At 52.5% G+C, this 25,713-nt stretch overlaps 1 protein-coding gene across 1 annotated transcript in view; it reads right to left on the reverse strand.

Moving 5' to 3' along the window:
* Positions 1-25,713, reverse strand: part of CACNA1A (calcium voltage-gated channel subunit alpha1 A) — a 179,965-nt gene that overhangs the window by 101,341 nt on the left and 52,911 nt on the right. Inside the window, exons 3-4 of the mRNA XM_084610174.1 lie at positions 14,459-14,564; positions 11,811-11,950 (exon numbers count right to left, since the gene is read on the reverse strand). Of these exons, the coding sequence (XP_084466300.1) occupies positions 11,811-11,950; positions 14,459-14,564 (246 nt within the window). The remainder of the gene's footprint in view (positions 1-11,810; positions 11,951-14,458; positions 14,565-25,713) is intronic.

Below are 25,713 nucleotides of genomic sequence, written 5' to 3' on the forward strand. Positions count from 1 at the left end.
GTGCCAGGGGTTTGGGAGGGGGCAGGTCTCAACCCAGATGCTCCTGACCAGATGTCCATGTCACAAAACCCCCCAGCACCACTGGTGAAAACCAGCCCCCTTGCCAGCAGCTTCAGCAGACACAGCAGACAGGCCATAGAGATGGAGCTTCCTCTGCCATTTGGGGGGGGGGGGGGGAGGAGGGGCGGTCCCTCCATTGCAGGGCTGAGAGAAAGACAGATAGAGGGGTGTGTATGGAGCTGGAAGGACAGATAGATCAATCAATCGATCCATCAGCCTTGTACATTTCCCAAAGGCACTGCCTTTGTGACCCTTCCTTTCACCTCTTAACCCCATGGCAGCAGACAGCAGCTCAGCGCTGCTGGACGATCTCTCCCCCCAGGCGTTAGCAGGCACAGGGAGCCACCTGGAGTGATGGGCACAGACAGGTCTGGGGCAGGTCCCTGCTCTGCCACCCCTAGCCCAGGGCAGAGGATCCTGGAGGGAGCAGGCTGCCAAGGCTCGGAAGAGGCAGAGAGAGGAGCTGATGAAAGCGAAGGGGACTTGGCCAAGCCCCGTTCCTCCCAGGTGTAGGGGGACAGTCAGGTTCTCCTATTACGGAGGAGAAAGAATCCTCTCAGCTACAGTGCAGGAACGGCCCCCTGGGTGGTGCATGAGCCCCCTCCTCGGGGAGGCTAACCACGCGGCCCCACCCCTTCTGCCCGAGCCCCAGCCACCAGAGGGCCCCACCCCAATGCCCGCCCAAGCCCCGAGCTGCCCCGGGGCTGGAGGAACTCCAGCCAAACAGCCCCGGTCCACTTGCCGGCCCCAGCCACCTGCCGGCATCTGGCTGGAGCTGAGCTGGCACCGGCTTGGGGGAAAGGGTGCAGTGTGGGGGGGGGGCAGGGCTTGGCTTAGGAGAGGTTTAGCCTCCCCTGGCCTATTATATCCACCGCTCATGAGCAGCCCAGTCTGGGCAGACAGATATCCCCCCCATTAACCCTTACCCTAACCCTAACCCTGTCAGTGTGCTCCAGCCGTGTCCTGGAGACACCCTGCTATGGGGGGAGTTCTCAGCCTCTGTGAAGGCTACCCAAGCAGGGGCCACTGGATCCCATGGACAGGGTAGAGGCACTCTGGTGGGGTCCCTGTCTCCCCTGCAGCTCTGGACTTCACACCGTCCTCAAACCCCACTTGGCCGACTCCTCTTCCCCACCCAACACCCCCTGGTACTTCCTGCACATCCCCAGGGCACATCTGCTCCACAGTCACTGCTCCCTGTGCCCCCCTGGTCTCGACTGCCCCCACCCCTGGTCCTTGCCGTCCAGAGCTCTGGGCAAGTGGCGATCAAAGTCATTTTGGGGTGGGGAGAGTCTGGTGAGCGCCGCTCGGGTACCCAGAACAGGGGAAGGAGCAGAGACGAATGGAAGCGACACCATCAGACGGGCAGCTGGAGACGCAAAGAGACAGAAAGTGAGAGCCACAGCCCAAGACAGACAGAGGAACTAGGACAGACACTGTGGGGAGGGCAGGAGTCCTACAACCCGCGGTGGCTACAGGATCTCGCAGATCATCAGGCGACGGCACAACCAGCCTGCCTGTACCCTATGCAGACTGGGGCACAGAGAGAGAGAGAGAGAGATGACAGGGCCTGATCCCCCTTTGCAGTCCCTTTGCCATAAGGTCCCCACCACCACCATCAAGTGCAGGGCACATATCAGGGGTGGATCAGGCACAGGAGGAGGTGATGCTGGTGCGTGCCTCTGCCCTGGCTATTTCCTGGCTGCGGCAAGGCCCACACAGCTCTGAACCAGCCCCAGCAGCTCCAGAACGGGGAGACACAGGGCCAGCTCCCATTGGTCCCAGGCTAGACTGCAGCAGCCCAGAGACAAATCTGGGCCTTAAGTGAATGAAGCCGTTACTGAAGCCAAGATATGAGACACTGCAACAGATTGAGAGAGAGAGAGAGAGAGAGAGAGAGAAGGGAGATGCATTAAAAAAAAAGAGTGTCTGGGAAAGGGGGAGCGGGCAATCACAATGAGAAAAGAGGGAAGACAGAAAGGCGAAATGTGGAGAGAGGGAGAAAGGTCACAGCGGCTTTCCGCACGGTCGTTAGATGCAGCAGCCTTTTGATTCATCAGCAGAATCCAGAGCTGGGTTTCTGTTCAGCTTTGATCGGGCTGGACTGACATTTAGAGCATCTAGACAGGGCCTAATCAAAGGCTCTGGTGAGCAGAGGGGGTGAGGGCTCTGGGAGTTGGACAATGCAGGGTTAGGATGCTGGACAAATGGCACCCGGCAACCCCTCAGGAAGCAGCAGCCGTGGGAACGGGCTGTGTCAGCAGATAAGGATTTAGGGTGAAACACAACAGGGATCCTCGGAAGGCTTGGTCTGGAAAAGAATCGAATTCACAGAGTCCAAAGAGCCTCAGTGCTGGGGAGGAGGGGTGGGCTTGTGGCTAAGGTGCTGGGCTGGGATTTAGACAAGCAGGGGTTCAATTTCATGGCTCTGTCACAGACAGTGAGCAAGTCACTCCATGCCTCAGTTTCCCCTTCAGTTATGATGACTTTCCTAGGGGAATGTTAATTCCTTAGTGTCAGCTAGCAGGGGGATATGGGTTAGCTGGATAGACTAGCCCGGGACCCAGCAGCAGCTTGCCTGCATTGTAGGGGGCAGCCAATGCTCACAGGGGGTGAAGCAGAGGGATGCTAGCTCTGCCCCACCACGAGAGCTTACAGCCTCCACAGGCATGAGCGGGTGACAGGCCTGGGAAGCAGGACCACCAGCATCACACCCCGATGCTAGCCAGGCTGCACCTCACCGAAGCCGAGGACTGAATTTAGCCCTTGGCTGTAGTCAGGATTCAGGATCTGCCTGCAGGGGGCTGCAAACACGGAAAGCAGTCACCTCGTACAGGGAAGAGATACATGTGCTGATGGGTCCTTCTCACTACCTGGGAACCATGGGGAAAGGTGGTTGCTGCTCCACCGATTGGTGACGTTAGAGCACAGAACCAATAAAAGGAAACTCTCTTGCCAATGGCAGGTAGTCAGCCTCAGGAAACCCAAGTGAGAGAGGGGGAGGCAATGAGATGGATGAAGAGGCAGACAGTGTGGGGTATATGGAGTAAGAGAAGTGGGTACACATGGCAACAGATAAACAGATCAGATAGACAGATATCCTCAGGTCAGACACTGAGAGTGAACTATTAAAGGACCATTCAACTCTGTGGCCATTAATAACTTTGGCTCTGCAGGGAGCATCCGATGAAGTGAGCTGTAGCTCACGAAAGCTCATGCTCAAATAAATTGGTTAGTCTCTAAGGTGCCACAAGTACTCCTTTTCTTTTTGGTAATCAACTCTGATAGCACAAGGCCTGGGCTGATCACCACAGGGGTCAGGAAGGACTCCTCCCTGCCCCACTGCACTGGAAAAGAAGTGGTTGCCTTCCTCCGAAGCATGAGGTATTGGCCACTGCTGAGGGCAGGATAATGAACTTGATGGGGCAGGGTCTGGCATGGTGCAGCAGACAGCAGGGGATATCAGGCTACAGGACTGCCAGAGGCAGAGAGAGAGAGTGCACTGGGTCTCACCCCTGGAGCAGGGAGTGTCTTCAATGAGCAGGCCTGAGCACTGAGGCAGGAGAAACACAATTTCGGGGAAAGTGAGTAGGCAGCTTTGCAATAAAATATTGTGACAGCATTAAACAGCACTTGCTCCCCATACGCAGAGCCCTGGGAACGTAGGACAATGGAGCAAAGGCCGAGGCGGTAATTAACATCTCATTGAGAGCATTTCCCAGGAGGGGACTTCCCCGACTCCCAGAGGAACTGATGATACCAGGGATCAAAGACAGGCTCAGCTCTGCCCCTATGCCACACACACACACGCTCCTTAGACACTCGCGCTCTCCTCACATATACATACATGCATGGACACACACTGCACATATGCACACTCCTCACACACTCATGCTCCCCACACGTATGCATGCACACATGCCACATATTCTCCCTCCACACATGCAGTCCCTCCAGGCTCCTCCGCTCCTTACACACAAGCACTTGCCCAGTACACACAAACCTTCCCTGTACAACCTTTTCCAATACACTCCCTGCTCATATAGCCTGGCCACGCACTATATACAGGTTTCAGAGTAACAGCCGTGTTAGTCTGTATTCGCAAAAAGAAAAGGAGTACTTGTGGCACCTGATGATCACTTTAGATAAGCTATTACCAGCTGGACAGTGGGGTGGGAGGAGGTATTGGTTCATATTCTCTGTGTGTATATAAAGTCTGCTGCAGTTTCCACGGCATGCATCCGATGAAGTGAGCTGTAGCTCACGAAAGCTCATGCTCAAATAAATTGGTTAGTCTCTAAGGTGCCACAAGTCCTCCTTTTCTTTTTGCACTATATACAGTTCAGTCAATGACAGCACACATATGCCCTGAAGGAAGGATTCTCTCTCTCACGCTCACACACGCTGCCCAAACCCATCAGTGTAGATTACATGTGTTCAGAAGACAAAGACCCACACACACAAGGCTACAGAAACAGGCTTACACTGGGAGTTCTTTCGAGCAGGGACCATCTTTTTCTTCTGTGTTTGTACAGCGCCCAGAATGACGGAGGTCTGGCCCGTGGCTGGGGCTCCAAACAGCTACTGTAATAGACCTAATAAATAATGTACAGGGCCTAACACGACGCAGTCCTGGCCCACAATGAGGGCTCCTAGGCGCTAACATAATACACCAAATAAATAAGCATAGTGATATAGCAGTCATACACATATGCACACATAGACAACATAGGAATCCAGGAGCTGCCAGACTAGATCAGACCGACGGTCCATCTAACCAAGTCTCCTGTCCCCAACAGTTGCCTGTAGCAGATGCTTCAGAGGCAGATGTAAGAACCGCACAGTAGGCAGGCCTGGGACAACCTGCAACCCACATGGGTCTCACTCTGGTCTCTACTAGCCAGAGATCAGCTTCAGCCCTGAAGCAAGAGGTCTTCAAGCTCTTCTTCCATTTTTCTTAGCATTAACTGTAATGACTCTGGCTCCATATAAACATCCAATCCTTCTCTGAATCTTGCTAAATTATCGGTCTCAATGACATCATGTGGCAGTGAGTTCCACAGACTAACTACACCTAGTTCCTTTAATCAGTGTTGAATTTGTCCCTTTGAATGTAATTGACTGTCCCCTTTTTCTTGTGTTCTGAGACAGGGATGACCAGTCACTACTGTTTAGAGGTTTATCACATCCCCTCTTATTAGCCTTGTTTCTAAGGCAACAATCCCACACTTTTCATTCTCTCTCCATATGGAAGTTTTTCCAGGCTTCCAATCAGTCTTCTCTGAACCCCTCTAATTCTGCACTGTCTTGCTGGAGATGGGGCTGACGAGGCCAGCACACAGAATCCAGAGGAGGCCATGCCATTTGTTTATAGAAAGATATTAGAATATTATCCGGCTATGTCTACGCAGCACTTGTGGGGAGGTGATGGCAGCCCGTGGAGAGGCAGCCAAGCTAGCTCAGGGAGCGGAGGAGTGGAGCCGTCACAGCATGAGCTTCAGCCTGAGCTAGCCACACAAGGAATTACCCAGTATCCGGGACATGCTTTACAGCCCATGCTAAAGCTGAAGCCGCAGATTCTCTGCTCTGGTATCCAAGCTAGCTAATGTACACACCCTGTGAATGCAGTGTAGACATCCCCTCTGCATCCTCCTCCGTCCTGTTCCTCATACAGCCAAACATCTTGCTTGATTTTCCGATTGCAGCTGCACGTTGAGCAGAGGTCTCCCCTAAGCCGCCTCCAACACTGCCCAGATCCCGCGCTGGAGATGATAACCGTCCATTTAGGCTCACAAACCCAGACGCGCGCATATCATGTGCACACAGCTGCACATACATTCACAAGCAAATGCACTCATTGGCACCCACACTGCCAAGAACTGCACTTCTGCTGCCAAAATCTTGCATCTTCCTGGTCCTGAATATTCCAGCTGTGGCCTGAGCACCCCCGGCTGCCCACGTAACCACTGGAAGGCAAGGCAGGCAAGGACCCCAGTGACAAGACAGAAGATCAATAACTCCTTCCACTGCCAGAGCCTCCCTGCATCCTCCTGGCTCCCTCCTTCCCATGCCGCTCGCTCTGCTTTCTTTCATTCAGGCAAAGACGCCTCCCTCAGCATGCCAGGCACGTCTGGAAAGCACCTCTAAGGAGGTGAAGAAGAAGAAGCCAAAGCTAGTACAGGGAGACTCCCTAATCAGGGCCCGAGCTGCCTGGCATACTAATGAGCTCAGCTCTGCCGAGGACGGGGGGAGAGAGGCGCAGATTTCGTGAGTGGCCCTGCTTTCCCTGCTCTGCGCCATAACTGCAGGAGGGGAGGCCGGGGCAGGAGCAGAATGCTGTGGATGTGAGCTGGCTGACAGCTCCCGCTAAGAGGGTGCAGCGTACGCTGGTGAGGTCAGGGCAGGAGGTGTGGGAGGGTGATGCACAGCACACTCGCGTACACCCTCATGGCAGCACATCACACATGTGCACATACGTTCCCTATGCACTTCCAGCCCCTGGGCACACACAGTGCACGTGCAAGCACACTACGGGCATGCACACGTGTGTAGAGCAGCGCACCACCTTACACGTTTGAGAGTACATGTGCCTGAATGCACCCCGTGTACAAACATGTACCACACATGTATGTTTAGACTGTGCACTCCTTGGGGCGGGGAGCCAGCAGGGCCAGCATCCCTTGGGCTGTATAAATACTACTCTGTGGACATACACATACATCAAACTGCCTCACTAACATACATGTACATGTGTACACTCCCACACATAATGCACAGATACCTCTGCACACTCACACACACACAGAACAGCAAATCATGGCAGCTCCTCACATTTCACACCAGGCCTAGATAGGGGTCCCGTGATTCAGTCACGATACCTGAGATTACCTCTTGCCAACAGTCCCTAGAGTCGCTCCATTGGGGATGGATGGGGGGGCAGGGAGTGTGCCGTGGGGAACCCTTGGCACTGGGAATTGTGCCCCCAGTTGGCCCATGGCAGCCTGACCGTGCTGGCCCCACGCACAGACGGACTCCCGAGTCTGTGCCCCGGGCTCTGGGACCCACGTTTTACTCGGATGAGTTGCTGCGCTCTCACACTCCTTAGCGGGTTTGGGCTTTTATAGCTGAAGCCACACAAAGGAGCATGAGACACACCAAGAGGGGGTTGGAGGGTTGGCTCTTCCCCAGCACTCTGATCCCCAGACTCAAGGAAAGCTCGGATTTGGGAGCCATCCCATGTGCTCCCTTCTTCTGCCACCCCAAGCCCTCCACAGCCCATGCTCTCTGACTCCCTGGGGCTGAGGACAGCATCTCCAGCCTCCAGGACCGTCAGCCAGAGGCTAGCTTCCCTCAGCAGCTATCTCTCTTCTGTTGAGATTTCCTCAGCCTGCCTGCCAGTCTCCCCTGCAGCTCCCCCCCTATACACACACACACACACACACACACACACACACACACACACACACACACACACACACACACGCTGGTGAGGAAGAAGCCATTAGCATAGCAAAACTGCAGCAGCACTAATTGGAGCCTCTCTCGGGAGATGGGCTGGGATCCCTCACTGCAGCTCCGAGGAAGGCTGGGAAATGGGAGGGCCAGAGCAGCCCCTCTTCCCAGAGCCTCGTGCCCAAGGGGACCCCAGAAATCGGTTTTCCCATCCTGCAGGAGCTAGTGTGCAGCCATCATTCCACGAGTGACCAGGGAAGCAGAGGCAGAGGAGGCTGCTTGCTGCAGCTTGTTATAATCAGCGAGTGCCCCACCCCTGGAGGGTGCAGTTCCTCTCAAGCAGGGTCTGCATGTGGCTGGTGGCTCTATTATTCTGCCCAGAGCCCAGCTCACTTTCCAAGCACCCCCTTCAAAGGAACACTAGGGGCAAAGTGAATGCCCCACGGAGAAACCCAGGGAGTGGGATGGGTGACTCAGTAGGGGGCGCTCTCCCTTGGAGCCAGTGCTGACTTCAACGCCCCAGCAGGGCAGAAGGGGGCACTGTGCGGCTGGCCGTGCTGTCTTTCAGATGACACATAACGACCATGCTCCCATGTGGTCATTAATGACGCCTGGACAGAGACAAGACCCTGTGTCCGATCTCCTCAGCCCAGACACTGCCTCCAGTGTTTAGACTAGAAGCGATGGTGGAAACGGAAGCAGGGGCGGCAGCTTGGGACTCACTCCCATTTCAATGCAGATGCTCTCAAACAGCCGCTGGTTTAATAAGTGATCAGCCTCTGTGCAGAGGAGCTCAAGGAAAAGCATGAGAGTGCAGGGGCGGGGGGAGGACGGAAGTGAGACAGACAAAGGCCCTGATTCCGTGTTGCCGAGCACGCTGTGCAGCCATTTGCACACAGCTGTGAACCATGGCTGACCAGGCCAGCAGGGCGTGAACGACTGCCCGAGGGCCGCCACTGGAACGACAGGCCAGGGACGAGTGGAAGAGGGGAGCAAGGAGAGGGGACGAGTGGGAGCCCAGGAGAGATAAGGAGGGGCAGATGGTATGTTCCCACTGAACTGGAAGTGCCTCTGGTTGGGACTGCGCAGCCTTGGTCATCTTGTTGGCTGCGCAAACTAATCTCCCATTATGAGGGGTGATGACTGCCCTTAGCTTCCCCTCTCTCCCTGCCCCAGCTGTCCAGCACGGCCCAGCCAGAGGGCTTGGGTAGCCCTTCCTCTCCGTGCTGCAGCGGGTGACTGATCTCCCAGTTCTAGGAGCATTTGTCCCAGAGCTGGGTGACTCAGACAGAGCCAGTCGTTTATCTGACGCGTCTCCCCGCCTGTCAGTGAGTAGTGAGTTTCTTCAGACGTGGTTGCCTTTTTCCCCAGCCCAGTTTCCACACCCAGCCCTCGACCTTGTTCAGCCCTCGCCCAGCAACACTGCTTAGGACAGAAGAACGTGTCTAGCTGCAGTGCCCCCCGTGCCCAGCACCATGGTCATGCCACTGCCCTCCGCAGCTCCTGAAACACCTCTGTGCCCAGCGGATTCAAGGCCTTGGGGTTAGTTCCACACTGCGCTGTGGAAGACTGTATGACCTGTAGCAGCCGCAGAACTTGAGGCTTCCTGTCCATGCTGAGAAGAAACATTGCTGAGAACATATCAACAGGGCCTAAGTGGAACAGCCCCCACCCCACACGTTGCCCCCAACCACTGCAACCATACAACATCTGGTCCAGGTGTTGTGTGTGGACGCAAGGCATTGGAAGATCAAAGTATTTCAAGCAACATCTTGTTGCAATGCCTAGTGTAGACAGGGTCTGCAGGCCAGTGCTGGCTCCTAGGGACAACTTTTTGACCAGATCTGGGGCCAGATCCCCAGCTGATGTAAACTATGATCACACCACTTACTTCAATGGAGACCTGCTGGTTTACACTAGGTGAAGAACTGGCCCTCTGTGTCCTCTCTTACCTCTCGCTGCTTTGTGAGGGACAAAATCCCACAGCATGCCAGGGGAGGGGAATGACCCAAACATCACAACCAGGATGTGTCCCCAGGGAGACACGCAGTATGAACAATTGCAGTGGGATGGCGAAAGGATGATAACACGTCCACAGCATAGGCCTATGACCCCAGGCACAGCACAGAAGCAAGGGACCCTTGAGAGGGTCTCAAAGCTGCACAAATAAGGTCCATACCAGTAATAACTCTTTGCCCTGTTGCTGGAGCAACTAAGCACCAGGTGTTCCAGGTAAAGAGGAGCCCTGGAGCGATTCCAAATGCAATGGCTGGATGCAGTGGGACCACTGGGTGAATTCTGTGGCTAGGGAGAGGTCCGGGACACTGACTGTTTGTGGGTCCTGCCCTGGAGGGACCCCCCTTGCAGGGGAGAGGGATCTCTGTGACTCATTCATTCCATGGCTTTTCTGTTGAGGCTGCCAGTGTCAATGCCAGCAGCTCCTGCCCACTGGGCTGTGGACAGAGCCCCCTCAAAATCAGGTCATGCAACCAAGCAGAGAGTAACAGCTTTCACCCCTCCAAACCAGGGCTGGATTTCAACTGGCAATCTCGCAGGAAGGCGCGACACCCATTCTAGATGCCCTGAGCCATCCAACTCCTACTAACTGATCTCCCTCCACAAACCCCTTTGCACCTCAGCAGCACACCCCAGGCAGAGCCACGGTAAGGGACCTCATGCTTCCTGGGCAAGTTAAGTCCCTCGCTCTGTGGCCTCAACTTATTGCTTAAAAATATATTGCATGGACAACAGCCAGGGTATAAAGTAATAAAGGAAGTGACACCTGCTGCCTAGAAAGCGACTGCTGTGTCCCCCAAAGTAACATAAACAGCCAAGGAACAGACCACGTGCAAAAACCCACACAGTAACAACAAAAGGCCAGAGGCAGCAAGGTTTTCCAAGTGTTACTGCAAACGTTGCTGAGGCAGCAATTATGGTGACCATCACAAGAGACGCACCGGGCACACAATCAAACCTGTGCAAAGAGCAACCCCACGCACATCCGTACTGGAGCAACACCAGCTGAAACGTGTAGAAGAAAACCACACCAGGAACATCAGACAGATCACAACTGTCAAGTGTCTGCAAGTGCTTGATCAACATTTCCTCCCATGACACAAAGTAGATAAGAGAAAGGGGAAGCACAGACGGAGGAGCAACATACCCCCAGTTCCTACAGCAAGTCAATGGCAAGACAGGACCCAGGAGTCTTGACTCCCAGCCCTCATCCTGATTTAACTACTAGATCTATCCTCCCAGTGCTGGGATAAAACCCAGGAGTCCTGATTCTAACAGAACCCAAGAGTCGTGGCTTCCCAGGCTGCTGCTCTGACTAGTAGGCAAAATTGTCATATTCCGCTCCTCCACGAAACTTTATATATTCAAGAATGGAGAGAAGAAAAAATTCCCAGCAGGCGACCATCATGCAGAACTCGAGAGTGAAAATGACACAAGCCAACACAATGGAAACACAACGTTATTTCTCCAGGAGTTATCCAAACACAAGACCTGCCCAGCAGATAAACCCAGAGAAATACTAAGTGAACAAGTGCGACAGGTTCAAAGATGAAGAAACAACTCCAACACACATCAGCCTTCAATTCCACAGCCCCCGCGGAGGAGCAGTGACAGAGGGACAGAAGCAGGAAGCTATGGGGAAGTTAAACTGCAGAGAACTTCTGCAAACTCTCAGTGGGGTTCTCTTCGCAAACGAGGCCTGCTGAAAGGGGGTCCCAGCACTCATTAGGGACCAGGGATCTCCGATGAATGGAAGGTCTCTAGCTCCAGCCCCCCCAGCAGTAACAACGTCTCAGCACCAGCAGAGAGAGGCTATTGTTCCACAGCCCTAGAACTCCCAAAGCAGGTTGCAAAGCAGCAGGGATATGAAGCACTGGGGACCTGACTAGCGTGAATCTGCAGCATGGCAGCCAGGCCGGCTCCGCCCATCGCACAAAGCCCCAGGCTTTAATAAAGCCACTGAGCCCGTCTGTCCCACTCTCCCGCTTCTAAAACACCATCCACACATTAACCCTCACAACCGCTTGGGGAAAGTGAGACGCACAGATCTGCCCAAGGCCATATGGACGGAGGCAGAGATGAGAACAGAACCCAGCAGTCCCAACTGCCTGTTGGCCACTCTAATCACTTCCTTCTAATCTGAGAATCGAACCCAGGTGTCCTGACTCCTGGTCGGACTGCTTTAGCCACCAGACAACCACTAGCCCAAGCTACCTCCCCCCAGTTCAAGAAAGTTTGTACCCTGGTCTGCAAGATGGAGAGGGTAAAAAACAGCTACTCACCCTGTGAGAACCACCACGAAGTCCATCACATTCCATCCATTCCTCAGATAGGAGCCTTTGTGGAAAGCAAACCCTAAGGCGATGATTTTAATTCCAGCCTCGAAACAAAAGATTCCGATGAAATATGGTTCTGTGTCATCCTGGGGGAGAGAAGGGGCAGGGAAATGCAGACAGTGAATATAATGAAAACAGTAACAATCCATGGGGCTTCTAGAGGGTCTCAAAGCACTTGAGGGCCATTCATGAAACCTCACAAGCCACTGTGAGATGTGGGGAAACTGAAGCACAGAGAAGGGAAGGGACTTGACTCAGGCCACATCATGGTGAAGTGGCAGGGAGGAAACAGAGGGGTCCTGGCTCTCAGAACCTGGCTCTAACCACTAGATCACATTTTCTTCCCAGAGCAGAAACAGAGCCCAGAAGTCCCTGGTTCTCTGTGCTCTGACTACTAGACTACACTCTCTTCCCACAGAGAAGAGGTTCTGCCCGAGAGGGGGTAGTGTGAATGTCAGAATGGACGTGAAAATAATTCCAAGAAAACAGTTTTGTTTCAGCTCTACATGGTCTGGGGTACAAAGAGAGAGAAAGAGGTGAATGGAGATAGACAGACAGACAGACAGATTACCAAAAATCCACCCCCAAGATTCCTAGAAGCCCCAAAACCAGTGGAATGGAAACTGTTGTCACTTTCCAGGCATTCCAGGCTGGCTCAGATTTTCATGGCCTGAGTAGGGAGGAATCTAGGACAAGCTGCTGCAGAGATAACACAGCCAGGGTCCGGTGGGACAAGGGAACTGAAGCAGTTGTGTGGGAGGCATGTGCCACTGTCCCAGATCCCAGCGTAAAGGCAGAAAGCAGGACATGAAGAGAACAGCTAGAAAGGGGGATGTAAAGGCAGCCCACTCTGGTGCAGCGGTCCAAGGGCCCAGCTGCATGAGGAAATTATCCCAGAATAACATAGGGTGTGAATTTAAAATGCAATAGCTATTCAGGAATAACTCCATGTGTGGACAAATATACTCGGGAATAAAAGCGTCCAGATGGGGAGTTATTCTGGTCAATTTCCCAACATACATAAGAGCTACGCATGGCACTGCACCCCATAGTCTTCACAGTGATGTTGGGATATGATTATGACATAATTATGATGCATTTTACGCAAGATAGGTCATGGGAGGTTTCATTGGAAAATTTATGATTTTCTGAATATGACTATCTTATTTGTATGCATATATCTTTTTTGTATCTGAAGTTATGAATATTGACTGTGTATCTGTATTTCCAATGTAGTTACATCTGGGTAACGCCCACTAGAGAAGATGCTTTCAGCCTAGATAGTGGGTGGGGAAGGGCCTATTCAGGGCAATGGGCCATTAGGCAAAACGATAGGCCTTCGGACAGTGGTACTGGTGACCCCTTTCACATAGCCAGCCTCTGAGTGCGACCCCCCTTATAAATTAAAAACACTTTTTAATATATTTAACACCATTATAAATGCTGGAGGCAAAGCAGGGCTTGGGGTGGGGGCTAACAGCTCACAACCCCCCATGTAATAAGCTCGTGATCCCCTGAGGGGTCCTGACCCCCAGTTTGAGAACCCTTGCCTTAGGAGAAGCTTATGTCCCACCTGGTGATGAGCCTTCCTGAGAACACTCCAAACAGCCTGTGAGTAATGGTTGCTATAACTCTACAAGGACATGTGATCAGACTACATAACGCTGGACTCCATCTTGGGATGTCAGTATTTTTCCACACACTGGTTTGGAAACTAAGCTTTGAAACAAAGGGCTCCTGCCATATGCAAAAGCTATGTAAGGCAGGGAGTGACATCATCAGGTGGCCTTCACTCCCTACACAGGAAAACTCCTGGAAACAGCCGAGGAACAAAGACTGAACTGGGGGAAGAGCTGGACCCAGGCTAAAGGGATTTCTAGCATGTGAATGAAACACCTGGGGATTCCAAGCTGTAAAGCAAGTGCAGCCGGCCCCTTAAGAATCTGCAACCTGCTTCTATCATCTCTTAGGGTGAGAATCTGCTATTCATATCCAATTTATCTAGTATATTAAGTTTAGTTTGCGTTTTTGTTTATTTGCTAGGTAATCTGCTTACATCTGTTTGATATCCCTTATAATCACTTAAAATCTATCTTTTGTAGTTAATAAACTAGTTTTTGCTTTATCTAAACTAGTGAGTTGGAGTGAAGTGTATGGGAATCATAGATCGGGGCAAAGGTTGTTGAATATTCCTCTCCACATTGAGAGAGGGGGCAAATTTTATGAACTTATGCTGTACAGTTCCCTGTGCAGCACAAGATGGCATAATTTTGGGTTATATACTCCAGAGTGGGTGCGCACCTGGGGAGCTGGGAGTTGCCTTAGCTGTAGCCTTCCTATGCAGGGGGTGGTCAGAGAGCCTGCATGTAATTGCAGCTGGGTGTGTCCTCACCTGTATGTATGTTGGTGAAAGTGCAGGCTGGACGGCTTTGCAGCTTGTCACAGCACTGCAGTGTGAGAGGGAGCCCAGGCTGGTAGGCCAGGGGGCTTGGTGGTACTCCAGTTTCAGGTAGCATCCCGGGGGAACACATCACACTAAGTATTGGAGAACTTAGATAAATCCAGATAAGAAAGAAAGAGAGGCCCACACTCACCAGTCGTTCTGACATCGGGGTCTTGTCTTCATCAGGCAGGTGCTGCTCCAGAGCAAGAACAATGCAGTTTGCTATGATAGTAGCTAAAATCATGTATTCAAAAGGAGTGCAGCAGAGTCAAGGAAAGCTCAGCTCTTGGGGTGGCCCCCTGTGAGTGCTGGGAGCAAGGAGGACCCCTATGCCTCGATGACGGGAATCCCGCTCTCTCAAGGGCGCTGCTGTCTGTGCAGGATCATGTCTGTCCAAGGGTGTCTGCAGTCAGAAATACCCATGTCTCCCCAATTCCCGGAATCAGCTGCAGGGGCAGATGGAGTCTCCAGAGCCCTGATCCACCCAGCCCCAGACCTCTCCCTAGCCTACCTCACTGTTCCATGCAACCCAATGAACTCTCCCCACGGACAGATTGTTGGACCACTCCACAGGGTCCTAATCCTAAGACTCAGCCTGCTTCACCCTGATTGATGATCCTCACTCTGTGCGGCAGGGGGAACAACTCCCCCACTCCCTGCTGACAGCCCAGGAAGGGGAGGCAAGCCCAGCTCTGCTGTTGGTCAGTTTAACTTTGTGCGTGTGAGAGCAAAGCACCATAGTTAAGAGCATCTGATACTGTTAATAAGCCATTATGCAGTTCAACCATGTTGTATGCTGCTAACACCACCCAGAGTCCTATTTTTCTGACACAACCACACCTTCCCTACTGCATAACCATGCCTACAACCAGTGCATTCTGGGACAAACCAGGCAGCTATCCCATAATGCCTCAGCTGCCAAAGCAGACAGGGGTGAGTACTTTTCAGACATGATGGGTAAGGCTGAGAGTCTGTCACAGAGGTCACGGCCACCTGGAAGGCCATCAGAGCAGCGGTCCCTGGGGCCTCTGAGCAGAGGGTGGCTGAGGGCAGTCAGCCTCCACTGCCAGTACTGAGGCTAGCTGTCAGTCCCCGGGGTCCCCCAGGGCAGCATGTCCTGGAGTCCCCCAGAGCCGCGGCACCCCGGGGTCTCAGGCGCTGCTAAGTTTTAGTCGGGGTATTTATAGTAAAAGTCATGGACTGGTCATGGGCTATGAATTTTTGTTGCTCGCCCGTGACCTGTCCATGACTTTTACTAAAAATACCCGTGACTAAATCTTCACCTTAATGATGGGCAATGAGCCAAATTCTGCTTTCAGTTTATACCAATATAAATCTGGAGTAGCCCCACGTCATTCGGGATTTATATGGGCAGAGTGTGGTCAGAATCTGGCCCAGTGAGTGGACTGGGGTGGCTAAATGTTCGCTAAAGGAAGCATGAACTCGCAGCTGAAGCCCAGGGGAGACGGGGTCTGTACCTGACTCTGGGAGGGTAATCTAGGGGTCAGAGCAGGGAACTGAACTCCATTCCTGGCTCTGCCACTGACTCACTGTGTGACCATGAGCAAATCACTTCCCCTCCCCACATATTTTTGCTCCCTCTGCAAGAGGGTAGGTGTGGGGTTCAGAACCTTATCTAGGGAAGCTTCTGAGCATGCTTGGGATGCAGTACGCATGTGTCTCTAGTTCCCTGTCTCAGGTCCCCTTTCAAGCCCCATCCAACGCTGCGGCTCCACATAAAAGGGGTTAAACTGATCTCAGCAATTGACCTAAACACTGGGAAGAAAGCAGAGCTGTTGGAATATGCTGAACAGCTGAGGCTGGCCCAGTTTGCAGCGGGGCGGGGGCCTGGAAGCTTGGACTTCCGTGTGCTCCTTCTCCCAGGACTAGCACTGTCTGCTGCTGAGAACTGGAGCTCGCTGCAGGCCCTTCCTGTTCATCGATTGGTTTGTGGGGGAAAGAAGCCTGAATCAGTGGCCTGTGGGAGCAGATCCGACACCGGAGAAGTCAGAGGAGAGAGGGCTAGGAACATGCAGGGCAAGAGAGACAGAGGGAGGGAGAAGGAAGGTGAAAGTCAGAGCCATCCAGTTCTGTGGATCAGTTAAATCTTTTGCATTAAACAAACACCCTGAGCTCTGTTCCCCAACAGCACACCCCCACTCCCACGCCACGCTCCTTCCCAGAATGGGTTAGTCACTCAATTGTGCCACCAGATTTCTTCTCCTCTTCAGTCTTCACACCCCGCGCCCCTCATTGTCTATGATGCAGAGGGACCCCATCCAGGGAGGGGTTCGGAGGAGCTCGTGGGAAAAGGGAGCCGGATTGCTTGGTTTGCACTGGCCAATGGAGAGGGATAAGTAAGATTAGGCCTGTGTCTTGGGGGAAAATGAGTCCGCTTTTGAGGGTGGGTGCTGGGGGATAGGTATGTGGGAAGAATGCTAGTAACAACCAAAGTTAATCCCACAATGGTCTAGTAATGCACCTTACTGAGCTAGGAATTAACTAAACCCTTCCAGAGGGGGGTTGGTGTTGTTATCACCATTGTACAGAGAGGGATGTGATCTGCCTACGTGGCAGAACCAGGAAGAGAACCCCAGACTCCTAAGTCCCAGTCTCCTCTGCTCTAGCCAGGAGAACCCACTCCCTTCCAGATCCCGCGGTAGAACCCAGGAGTCCTGACTCCCAGCCCCCTCCCCCCACCCTAACCACTAGATCCCACTCCCCAAAATGAATCCTTCCTGTGCCATTAGACATCACTTAGGGCACAAACTATCCCAGGCCGCACTTCGCAAGTCCTCTCTGTTGTTAAGTCCCATAAGCTTTCCCTCTCTAAGTAGCATTTCCTGGAGGGATTGTTTTGGTCAGCCCCTTTCATACACTCCTCCTCTCCTAAAGCTGGGACTAGAACCCAGCAGTCCTGCCTCCCTATTCTAATCACGTGACAACACCACTCTACGTGACTGTGCCACATGCAACATGTATTGGCTCTGATTGCTCTCTGGGGTTACTTCTAGTCACCCTTGCAACATATTTTTAAAAGTCTGCATTAGACAGATATCAAACACATACATTTTAAAAAACATATTCACCCCAGTTGCACCCCATGGGTGAGGGGAACAGGTCTTCTCACTCACTCACACTCACACACAAACAAAGCTCCTTTTCTATTTTTAATTAAAAAAATCAAAGCAGCTTAGCCTTTAAAAGAAATGAAACTGCTGTATGAAGCCACTGAATTGTATTTGACACATTAACTGGAAGACATGAGGAGTACAACAGCTGACAAGCACAGCAAGTGGCTTGTTAAGACAGCAGCAAGGTCTAGGGTTTTCAGCCAGGTGGTTGCTAATAGGTTCAGAGGGGTCATGACCATCCTCCCTGTCTTTTTGGCTAGGAGAAAGGATTGCAGGGGAGAGCCCTGAAATCTTTTTCTCTTGAAACACAGAGCCACTGTATATAAAAAGTAGAGAACCACTTGACTAGTGGTTAGAGCAGGGATCTGGAAGCAAAGACTCCTGGGCTGCATTCCCAGCTGGGAGCGAAGTGGGCTCTCGTGGTTAGAGCAGGGAACTTGGAACCAGGACTCCTTGCTGTTATCCTGACTTGGGAAAATCACTTCCTTTTGCTGCGACAATATAGAGCTGAGATGTTACACACAAACCAAACTGTAACAGCAAACACAGAGCAAGCAGCCAACGTTCCCACAGGCAGAGCGGCCTGAGAAACTGCAGTGTAACAGTATTCAACGAGGGCAGCTCCTCTGTGCAGGAACCTATTTCAGCACCAGGGCTAGCTCCTCACTGAGCTGCTCTGCTCAGCTCGGCCCTGTGACCCTGCAAGGGAGAGTTTTGCTTTGCTTTGGATGTGTTTTCAGGCCAGGCTCCCACCTTGCTGGATCCTAGAGCCCGGGCTTCAGGCCGAGCCCGAACATCTACACCGCAATTAAACAGCCCCTGAGCCCGAGTCAGCTGAAATGGGCCAGCCGTGGGTGGCTAATTACAGTATAGACATACCCTGAAGGTCTTAATTCTGAGGGCAGAGGGAGAAATTTACAACATCAGGAGAAAAACAGAACTTCATCCCTGGCTTCGCCTCCCAGGTCAGAGAGCCCCTGCCTGCCACAGCCTCCCTTGCCACCAAACTGTGCTGTTAGGTTCCAGAGTTGCCAGCCCTACTGCTGAGGGCTGAATATTGCCCCGTGGCTTGGTAACTGCACAATGTCTCCTGGGGTCCTTGCTCCCCCTGTGCCCATTGCCACCGCCCCAAGCACTGGGACTGAGCTCCCTGCTCTCCAGCCTCCCTGACCCCCAGCCTTCCAGCCTCACGCCCTGCGTCACCCTAGCATACAGCCCTTCTGAGGCTCCACAGGTCCCAGTTCATTTCAGCACCAAGGTTGTAGTCCACACCCTATGGTCTTACTCCATCCACCTGACCTTGAGTCTCTCCATCCTCCTCTTCAGGTACCTGCCCTTTGCTGGGTCCTTCCAGCCAAACTGCACACTGCTGATGCAGGAACCTTCTTCTCCGCAGCTCCAGCCATTTGGAACAGCATCTCTCTCCTCCTTTCCCATCACTCTCCACTCACCCAGCACCAGCCTCCTCCCTGTCCTGCCAACCCATCTCTAGAGCCCTGGAAATCTGCAGCTATCCACTTTATATCCACGAAGCATGTTTGCAGATCACGGATTAGATGCGGGATACAAATTTTGTATCTCCGCAACGCACTCCCGCACTGTGAGCACTAGAGCGAACAGCCCCCCTCTCCTCCCCACATATCATTCTACCTCCGCCTCATTGAAAATCACTGCTGGACACTCCCACCCCTTCCCCACTTGTGACTCTGAATTCCTTTTCCCCAGCTGTTCTTCGGCTCCAAAGTCAGGATAATTAACTCTTTGAGGCCTTTTGGGGTTCCATGGGTGACAGCTTTGGGCGCCCCCTCCCCACCCTGTTCCCCCTATCCCCTTGGCACGCAGCAGAGAGAGTTGTCTCAGCAAAGATCCATCTGTAAGTTTTGTCATTAAAAAATAAACTCAAATATTTTATGTCTCCACCAAGAAGCTTTTACTTTTGCAAACGGTATTGATTCAATCCTAGAGGCAACTGGCAGCTGTCCCAGGAGTTTAATCAATAGGACAGCACCACCCTGCAGAGTCTAGCTTCAAACAACCCCATCCATAGTTTCTACCCAGGTCTTCCGCAACTGCTGATCATTTCACGCTGCTCCCCAGTTTGAAGCCAGGTCTGTGGGGATGAGAGGGTTCACTGCATTGATCAAAGTGTCCCTGTGGCCTGATCAGGGCTACAGTGACCCCTTGGAGCTCTCTGCCATTACAGTCATTTGTCACTCTTCCAAGGTTTTGATTGGATTCTGATAGGGCCAAGGAGATGGGATGACAGGGAACCAGCAACTTGTCTCAGAGATCCCCAACCTTCCTGCAAAGTTCCCCTGGGAACCAGAGAATTCAGAGGTGAAATTAACATCAGTTTGGGCAAGGCTGAAGCTGTGATGTCTTCCTCCTCCTCTGCTGAGCTGTCCCGAACCAGGAAGTCTCTCAGGAGAGAGCAGGAGGGAGAGGGCAGACAAGTAGGAGGGAGAGGGGGCATTGGGTCTGTCTTTCTGCATTGGAGAATGTTACTCTGACCCAGAGATATTGGGTCAACCTCATCCCTGGTGTTGAGTTAAGTACCGCACTGGCAACAGGGTTGGGTTGGGCCCAAAAAGAGCGTGGTTCTCCAAAATGAGAAGAGACGAGAAGACAAGTTAATGGGTAGCTACATTTACTCCCAACCCTCCTAGGATTCACACAATTAAAGCCAATTTCTGCTCCCTTTTTCCTCTAGGTTAACTCAGGATCACCACACAGCTTTTCCTCAGGAACATCTGTTATTCCCTGGGCACATGGGGTTGACACCCTCCTCCTGAACCCCAAAGGATCAGAGATGCCCTCCCGTGCGCTTTGCAACCGAGATTCCAAGCTATCCAAAGAGAGCCACCCCCGCCCCTGCCTCTGCACTGTGTCTCTCTCTTCCGGCTGCCAGCATTTCCCCTTTTATGAGAAGCACCCCATGAGGAAACACATAAACCTGATGGCCTCTTGAAAAGAGAATAAAGGAGGGAAATGGTGCCCCAGACCACTGGTCCTGAGGGGCTGTTCCTCTGGGGCTGGGCCCCTCCTGCTCTCCTCCCTGTGGCTGAGTGCCTGCCTGGTGCTGAAATGTGCAGTCTAGCACCATGTCTCTCCGCTCCGCACAGATCCTGCTGAAATGTATGTTTCAACCCCCACAGCAATAATTTGGCAAGAACCCAAGTTCCTGCACAAGCACTGGCTGGCACTCAGGCTCCTGGAGAGGAGATGGAACCAGCCGCTGGTGCCAAATGTGTAGCAGCTCCATGATCTGAACTACAGGCCTCCGGAAATGGGCCCGAGACTGCCCCGCGACGATCTCCTTCCTCATGCTCACGGGGAGGCTTTGGTGATCAAAGCCACAGCCACCTCCAAAGCACAGCGTGGCCAATCAGCTGCCCTGTGCTGTTTAGGATTCAAACACACCCCAAATCTGATCTGCAGATCTCAGAGTGAGCTACTAACATCAGCATCGCTGCCCCCCGCCACATGGGTCAGCGTCATTATCCCCATTCTACAGAGAAGGGAAGAAACTCACCCCCAATTTCACACAAAGCATCACTAAGAACAAAGCCCCAGCTCCCAGTTCCACACCTGCAATCACTAGACCGGTCGAGTGACAGGAGTCCTCCCTCCCAATCCCCCTGCTCTCACCACCAGAACACACTCCCCTCCCAGAGTCAGGAAATGAGCCCAGGGGTCCTGCCTCCCAGCTCCCTGCTCTCACCATTGGAACCCACTGCCTTCCTGCAGGTGGACAGGAATTTCCAGGCTCTGACTAACCAGGCCTCCTTCTTCAGCATTACAGTCTGGGGGGGGGGGGGAAAGTGGCCTCATTATTAGGCCTCATAAAGGAATGGAAAATACAAGGTCTGTGATCAGATGGGGAACAGGCGGAGTGACCCAGGGCTAGTCACAGGATTCCTGGATGGTGCTGAGTGAATAAGGTGGGTGAGGGAAGGGAAGTGAGTCCAGGTTTGCGCCAAATGCATCCCCAGAGAAGAGGTCTATTAACGTCACAGCCAGGAGCTGTGCACAGGCCTGCTGGTGCCATTACTCCACTGAAAGGTTCTTATCGAGCAAGGGAGGGAGGGGGAGGAGATGGGGAAAGACAGATGGATAGACACATAGACTGATAGACAGACAGATGTGTTAAAGGGGCTCCCGAAGCGGGAGAGCACATCCCTATCACACTCCCTTTCACGGCTGCTGCATGGGAGGTCTGGGGGTGTCCATGGAGAAGCTTAGGTGCCTTGGAAGTGGCTGTTCTGATTTGGGGCAGGAAAGGCCACCCCAAACCCTGGTGCTTTGGGATGTGGTGGCAGGTTTGTTTCCTGCTTATCCCTTTGTGGTCAGGGGCAGCTGAGCTCGCGAGGGCAGCCCGGCTGCGAGGACAGCCGTGGCAGCTGGTTTGAGTGGCACTAAGCGCTCGTCCTTTGGCTCTATGCTCCCCCCGGCCGCATACACACTTTTAATTGGCAAGACAATTTCAGTTGCTTTTCTCTGGCACTGCAGTTTCCGAGCTCGTCGAAGCTGAATCCAAACCTCCTCCAGCGAAGAGGAGGGAGAGAGGCAGCCAGGTCCTATCACGCAGCGCTCAGCACATGAGCTCTAGGAGCGGAGAACATGGAACACGCACTCGAGCCAAGGCATTACTGCAATTGCACATTTTCAGGCAGAAGGCTTTTTTAACCAGTGTGCTCAGCAATTATTTGGTGCCATTCCGATGACAGATAACTCATCCCAGGCTGCTTATCAAGCAAATGCCCCTAGTTCCAGCTCCTCAGCCTGCCTTCCCCAGGGTACCACAGCACCTCCGTCCTCAAATAACGCCACTCACAGACTAGGCTACCCTGGGCACTCAGACTAACTCTGGCCTGGCTAACTCTGCTGTGAAGACATACCCTCACCCTCCCCTCACTTCCCAGCCTCTATCCTGTTTCTCCACCCAGCTTCCCCAGTGCCTTCTCTTCTACAGCTCCCACAGCCTGGTACAGCCTGCCTCAATCTCCCTCTACTCCCCTCCCCGCTTCCTCCAGTTATCTTGTACTGGGCTCTGTTCAGTCCATCTAATCTCAGTGCAAGAGCCTTCCCCTCTGCAGCTCCTGCTCTCAGCATCACCCCCCACCCATGTCTCATCAGCTCTTCATCTAAGTGCAAATGACATCCGAAAAAAAACCTCTTTCCTTTCTTGCCTGTGCCTCATAATTCCACTCTCTATGTTTCTGGCCTTACAAATGCTATGATTAAGTCACCATACAACGTCTCTGCACCATGGCTAGGTCACTTACTTCAGATTAATAAATAAATGATAATAATTTACATTTATATAACGTCTTGCTTCTGAAAGCACTTTCCAGATTATGGCCACATCCCCAGACTGGGTAAATCAGCAGAGCTTTTTTTAAGTCAATGGAGCTACACTGATTTATACCAGCTGGGGATCTGTTCCTATATAGCAGTTCAACCAGCACTGGCATGCACCCACTTCCGGGATGCTGCACCTTTTTCACAGCTGCACAGCAATACTACACAGAGATCATCTGCCCAGCACTGAGAGGCAGCCACCTCTGAAATGGGACATGGCAGCTTTGTAACAGTCACAAAGCAATGTTATGTAATAATTTAGGTCAGGAAATTAAAAAGAATCCCCCATGTGCAACTGAAACAACATGGAAATTTCAGGCAGAAGGTAACTACCCAAAATGCCCAAGACACCAGAGATAACACCCTTGTCTCTTCTAGGGGGGTAAGTGCCATGGGATCGGACAGAATTCCAGCACCAGGCCTTAATGAAACATAAAAAACATCAGCACTTGGGTTTACCTTGGAGGTTTCCCATCCACATATTGTGTAGACTCAACTCTGCTTAGGTTGCAGACCACATGGGATTAGGCAGCAACCCCTGCCTGTTGGCCTAATTCCCACCTTTGGGTGTTCACAAGGCTGGGAAGACTGCTGTCGTGCTGCCTATTATGAGGATAGTTAGTTCCAACTTCTTGGAGGCTGTCCTGAGGCTCCAGGTGGAGTGGGGTCAGGAAGAGATTTAATCAGAGAGAAGAGGGAATGACAGAGGGAAATATCTGCCCACTGGAGGAGTGAGGAAATGGCCAGGCCTGGCTGGATCAACCTGCATGGGTGGCTTTTATCGGGGTGTACGGACTGCAGAGGATGATGCGGTGCAAACTTGGCTGCTGCTGGCTGTAGTAGGAGAATCACCAGATCCCCGAAAGCAGCCTAAAAGTGTGTGAGGGGAGAGAAAATGAGAGAATGGGGGAAAGGGCTGGAGAAGAGAAAGAGGCAGGAGAGAGAGAGAGAGAGAGAAGATAGAAGAAAGAAAAAAGAATTGAGAGAGGGAGCACATAACGGAAAGAGGGAATGGGGGAGGAGGAGAGAGAATGGAAACAGAGATGGAAGAGAGGGAGAGAAAGCAAGAGGAGGAGACAGCAGAAGGAGAAGAGAGGAAAGTAGTGGAAAGAGGAAGAAGGCTCACCCCATGGCTGCTGGCTGCAGAGGAAAAGCTCCTGCCAGATCACGTGTGATGCCTACAACTGTCTCCCTCTCATTAATTTCACTATCAAACAAGCCGCGGTATCACAGCCTGGATTCCTTCGTGATGAAATATTTAACTAGGAGGAACCCAGCCGAGATCAAAGATCCTCGTTTACAGCGGGACCCCGGGGAGAGTTACACAGAAGCCGCTGCTGGGATTAACCGAGGGCACACACCTCTGCCACGCAAAGAGGAAACCAACCACGTCATCAGGTCCCCTGCGGGTCAGGGGCCAACGGCAGGAGATTCCTGGCCTTGTTTTCCTACGGGGGTAACATATGGAGGGGGCAGGGGCCGAGCCACCAAGGTTCACGGGCCTGCTGCTGTACAATAGGAAGGGGCCTAGATACCATGGGGATGGGCATCACGTAGTTAGCTAGACAGGTCAGGCTCATATTAAGCAACCTCAGGAGTAAGAGCTGGTCCTAGATCCCAGGGAATGTTCCAATGTGTCTGCAACAGAGAGACAAGGAGACGTATGGATCAGGGACAGCGAGAGAAGACTAGCTGGCCACTGGTGCTGGGCACAGGCAAAGAGAGCAGGACAGTGACAAGAGACAACCCCTCCCCACGGGAGTCAGAGGGAAGGGCAGAGACAGCCCCTCCACCCCCCACCCCCCCAGTGCAAGACAAAATCTAGTTGTGTCACACAACCCACAGCTTCAATTAAAGCCAATTCTGCTCCCTTTTCCCTGTAGGTTAACTCAGGATCACCACACAGCTTTTCCTCAGGAACATCTGTTATTCCCTGGGCACACGGGGCTGACACCCTCCTCCTGAACCCCAAAGGATCAGAGATGCCCTCCCGTACGCTTTGCAACCGAGATTCCAAGCTATCCAAAGAGAGCCACCCCCGCCCCTGCCTCTGCACTGTGTCTCTCTCTTCCGGCTGCCAGCATTTCCCCTTTTATGAGAAGCACCCCATGCGGAAACACATAAACCTGATGGCCTCTTGAAAAGAGGATAAAGGAGGGAAATGGTGCCCCAGACCACTGGTCCTGAGGGGCTGTTCATTCTTCACCCCTGATCACACACAGAACAAATGGACCTTTGTCATGCAGAGGTATGCTGGTTTGGGCTTGGATTTTTGTGTGTGTATCACAGCATCTCCTACTCAGATTAAACTAAAGAGAACCTCTCAAGAGAAAAGTCACGTACTCACAAATAAAACATCTTTCTCTGTGCGGCTAACACCCTGCTAGGCTGCTAGCATCAGGAGAATCTGCACAAGCCCATTTGGTTATCACTGCGTCTGCGAGTCTCTCCGCTCAGGGGCCGAGTTTCACCGTGTGTGTCTTTAGTGGATTTCAGTCTCTGGTTCTCCTGCGCTAATGCTAGGCGGCTGGGGTTTGAGTTCAGAACGAAAGACATGTTGCGAGCTAAAGTCAGCCGAAGCCAAAGTGAGTCATTCCATTGACTTCAGTGGGCTTTGGATCAGGCTTGTCACTGAAATGTTAAGAAAAGATATTAACTGAAAGGCCTCGAAGAGGCCCTCCCTTCTCTCATACCTTAACAGACTCTATCATCTAGAACCTAAAATTATTTCACAAGGATAGAATGACAAGCCAGGAACAGAACCCAGGAATCCTGGCTCCTAGTCTCTGCATTAGACCCCCACTCCTCTCTCAGAGTTGGGGAGAGACCCCCAATTTCCAATCCCCTCTTGCCCCAAACACTAGGCCAAGCCTTCTCTTATAACCAGAAATATAAACCAGGGGTCCTGACA

The sequence above is a fragment of the Lepidochelys olivacea genome (genome assembly GCF_965140295.1).
Source record: "Lepidochelys olivacea isolate rLepOli2 genome assembly, chromosome: 20".
Taxonomy (NCBI): Eukaryota; Metazoa; Chordata; order Testudines; family Cheloniidae; genus Lepidochelys; species Lepidochelys olivacea.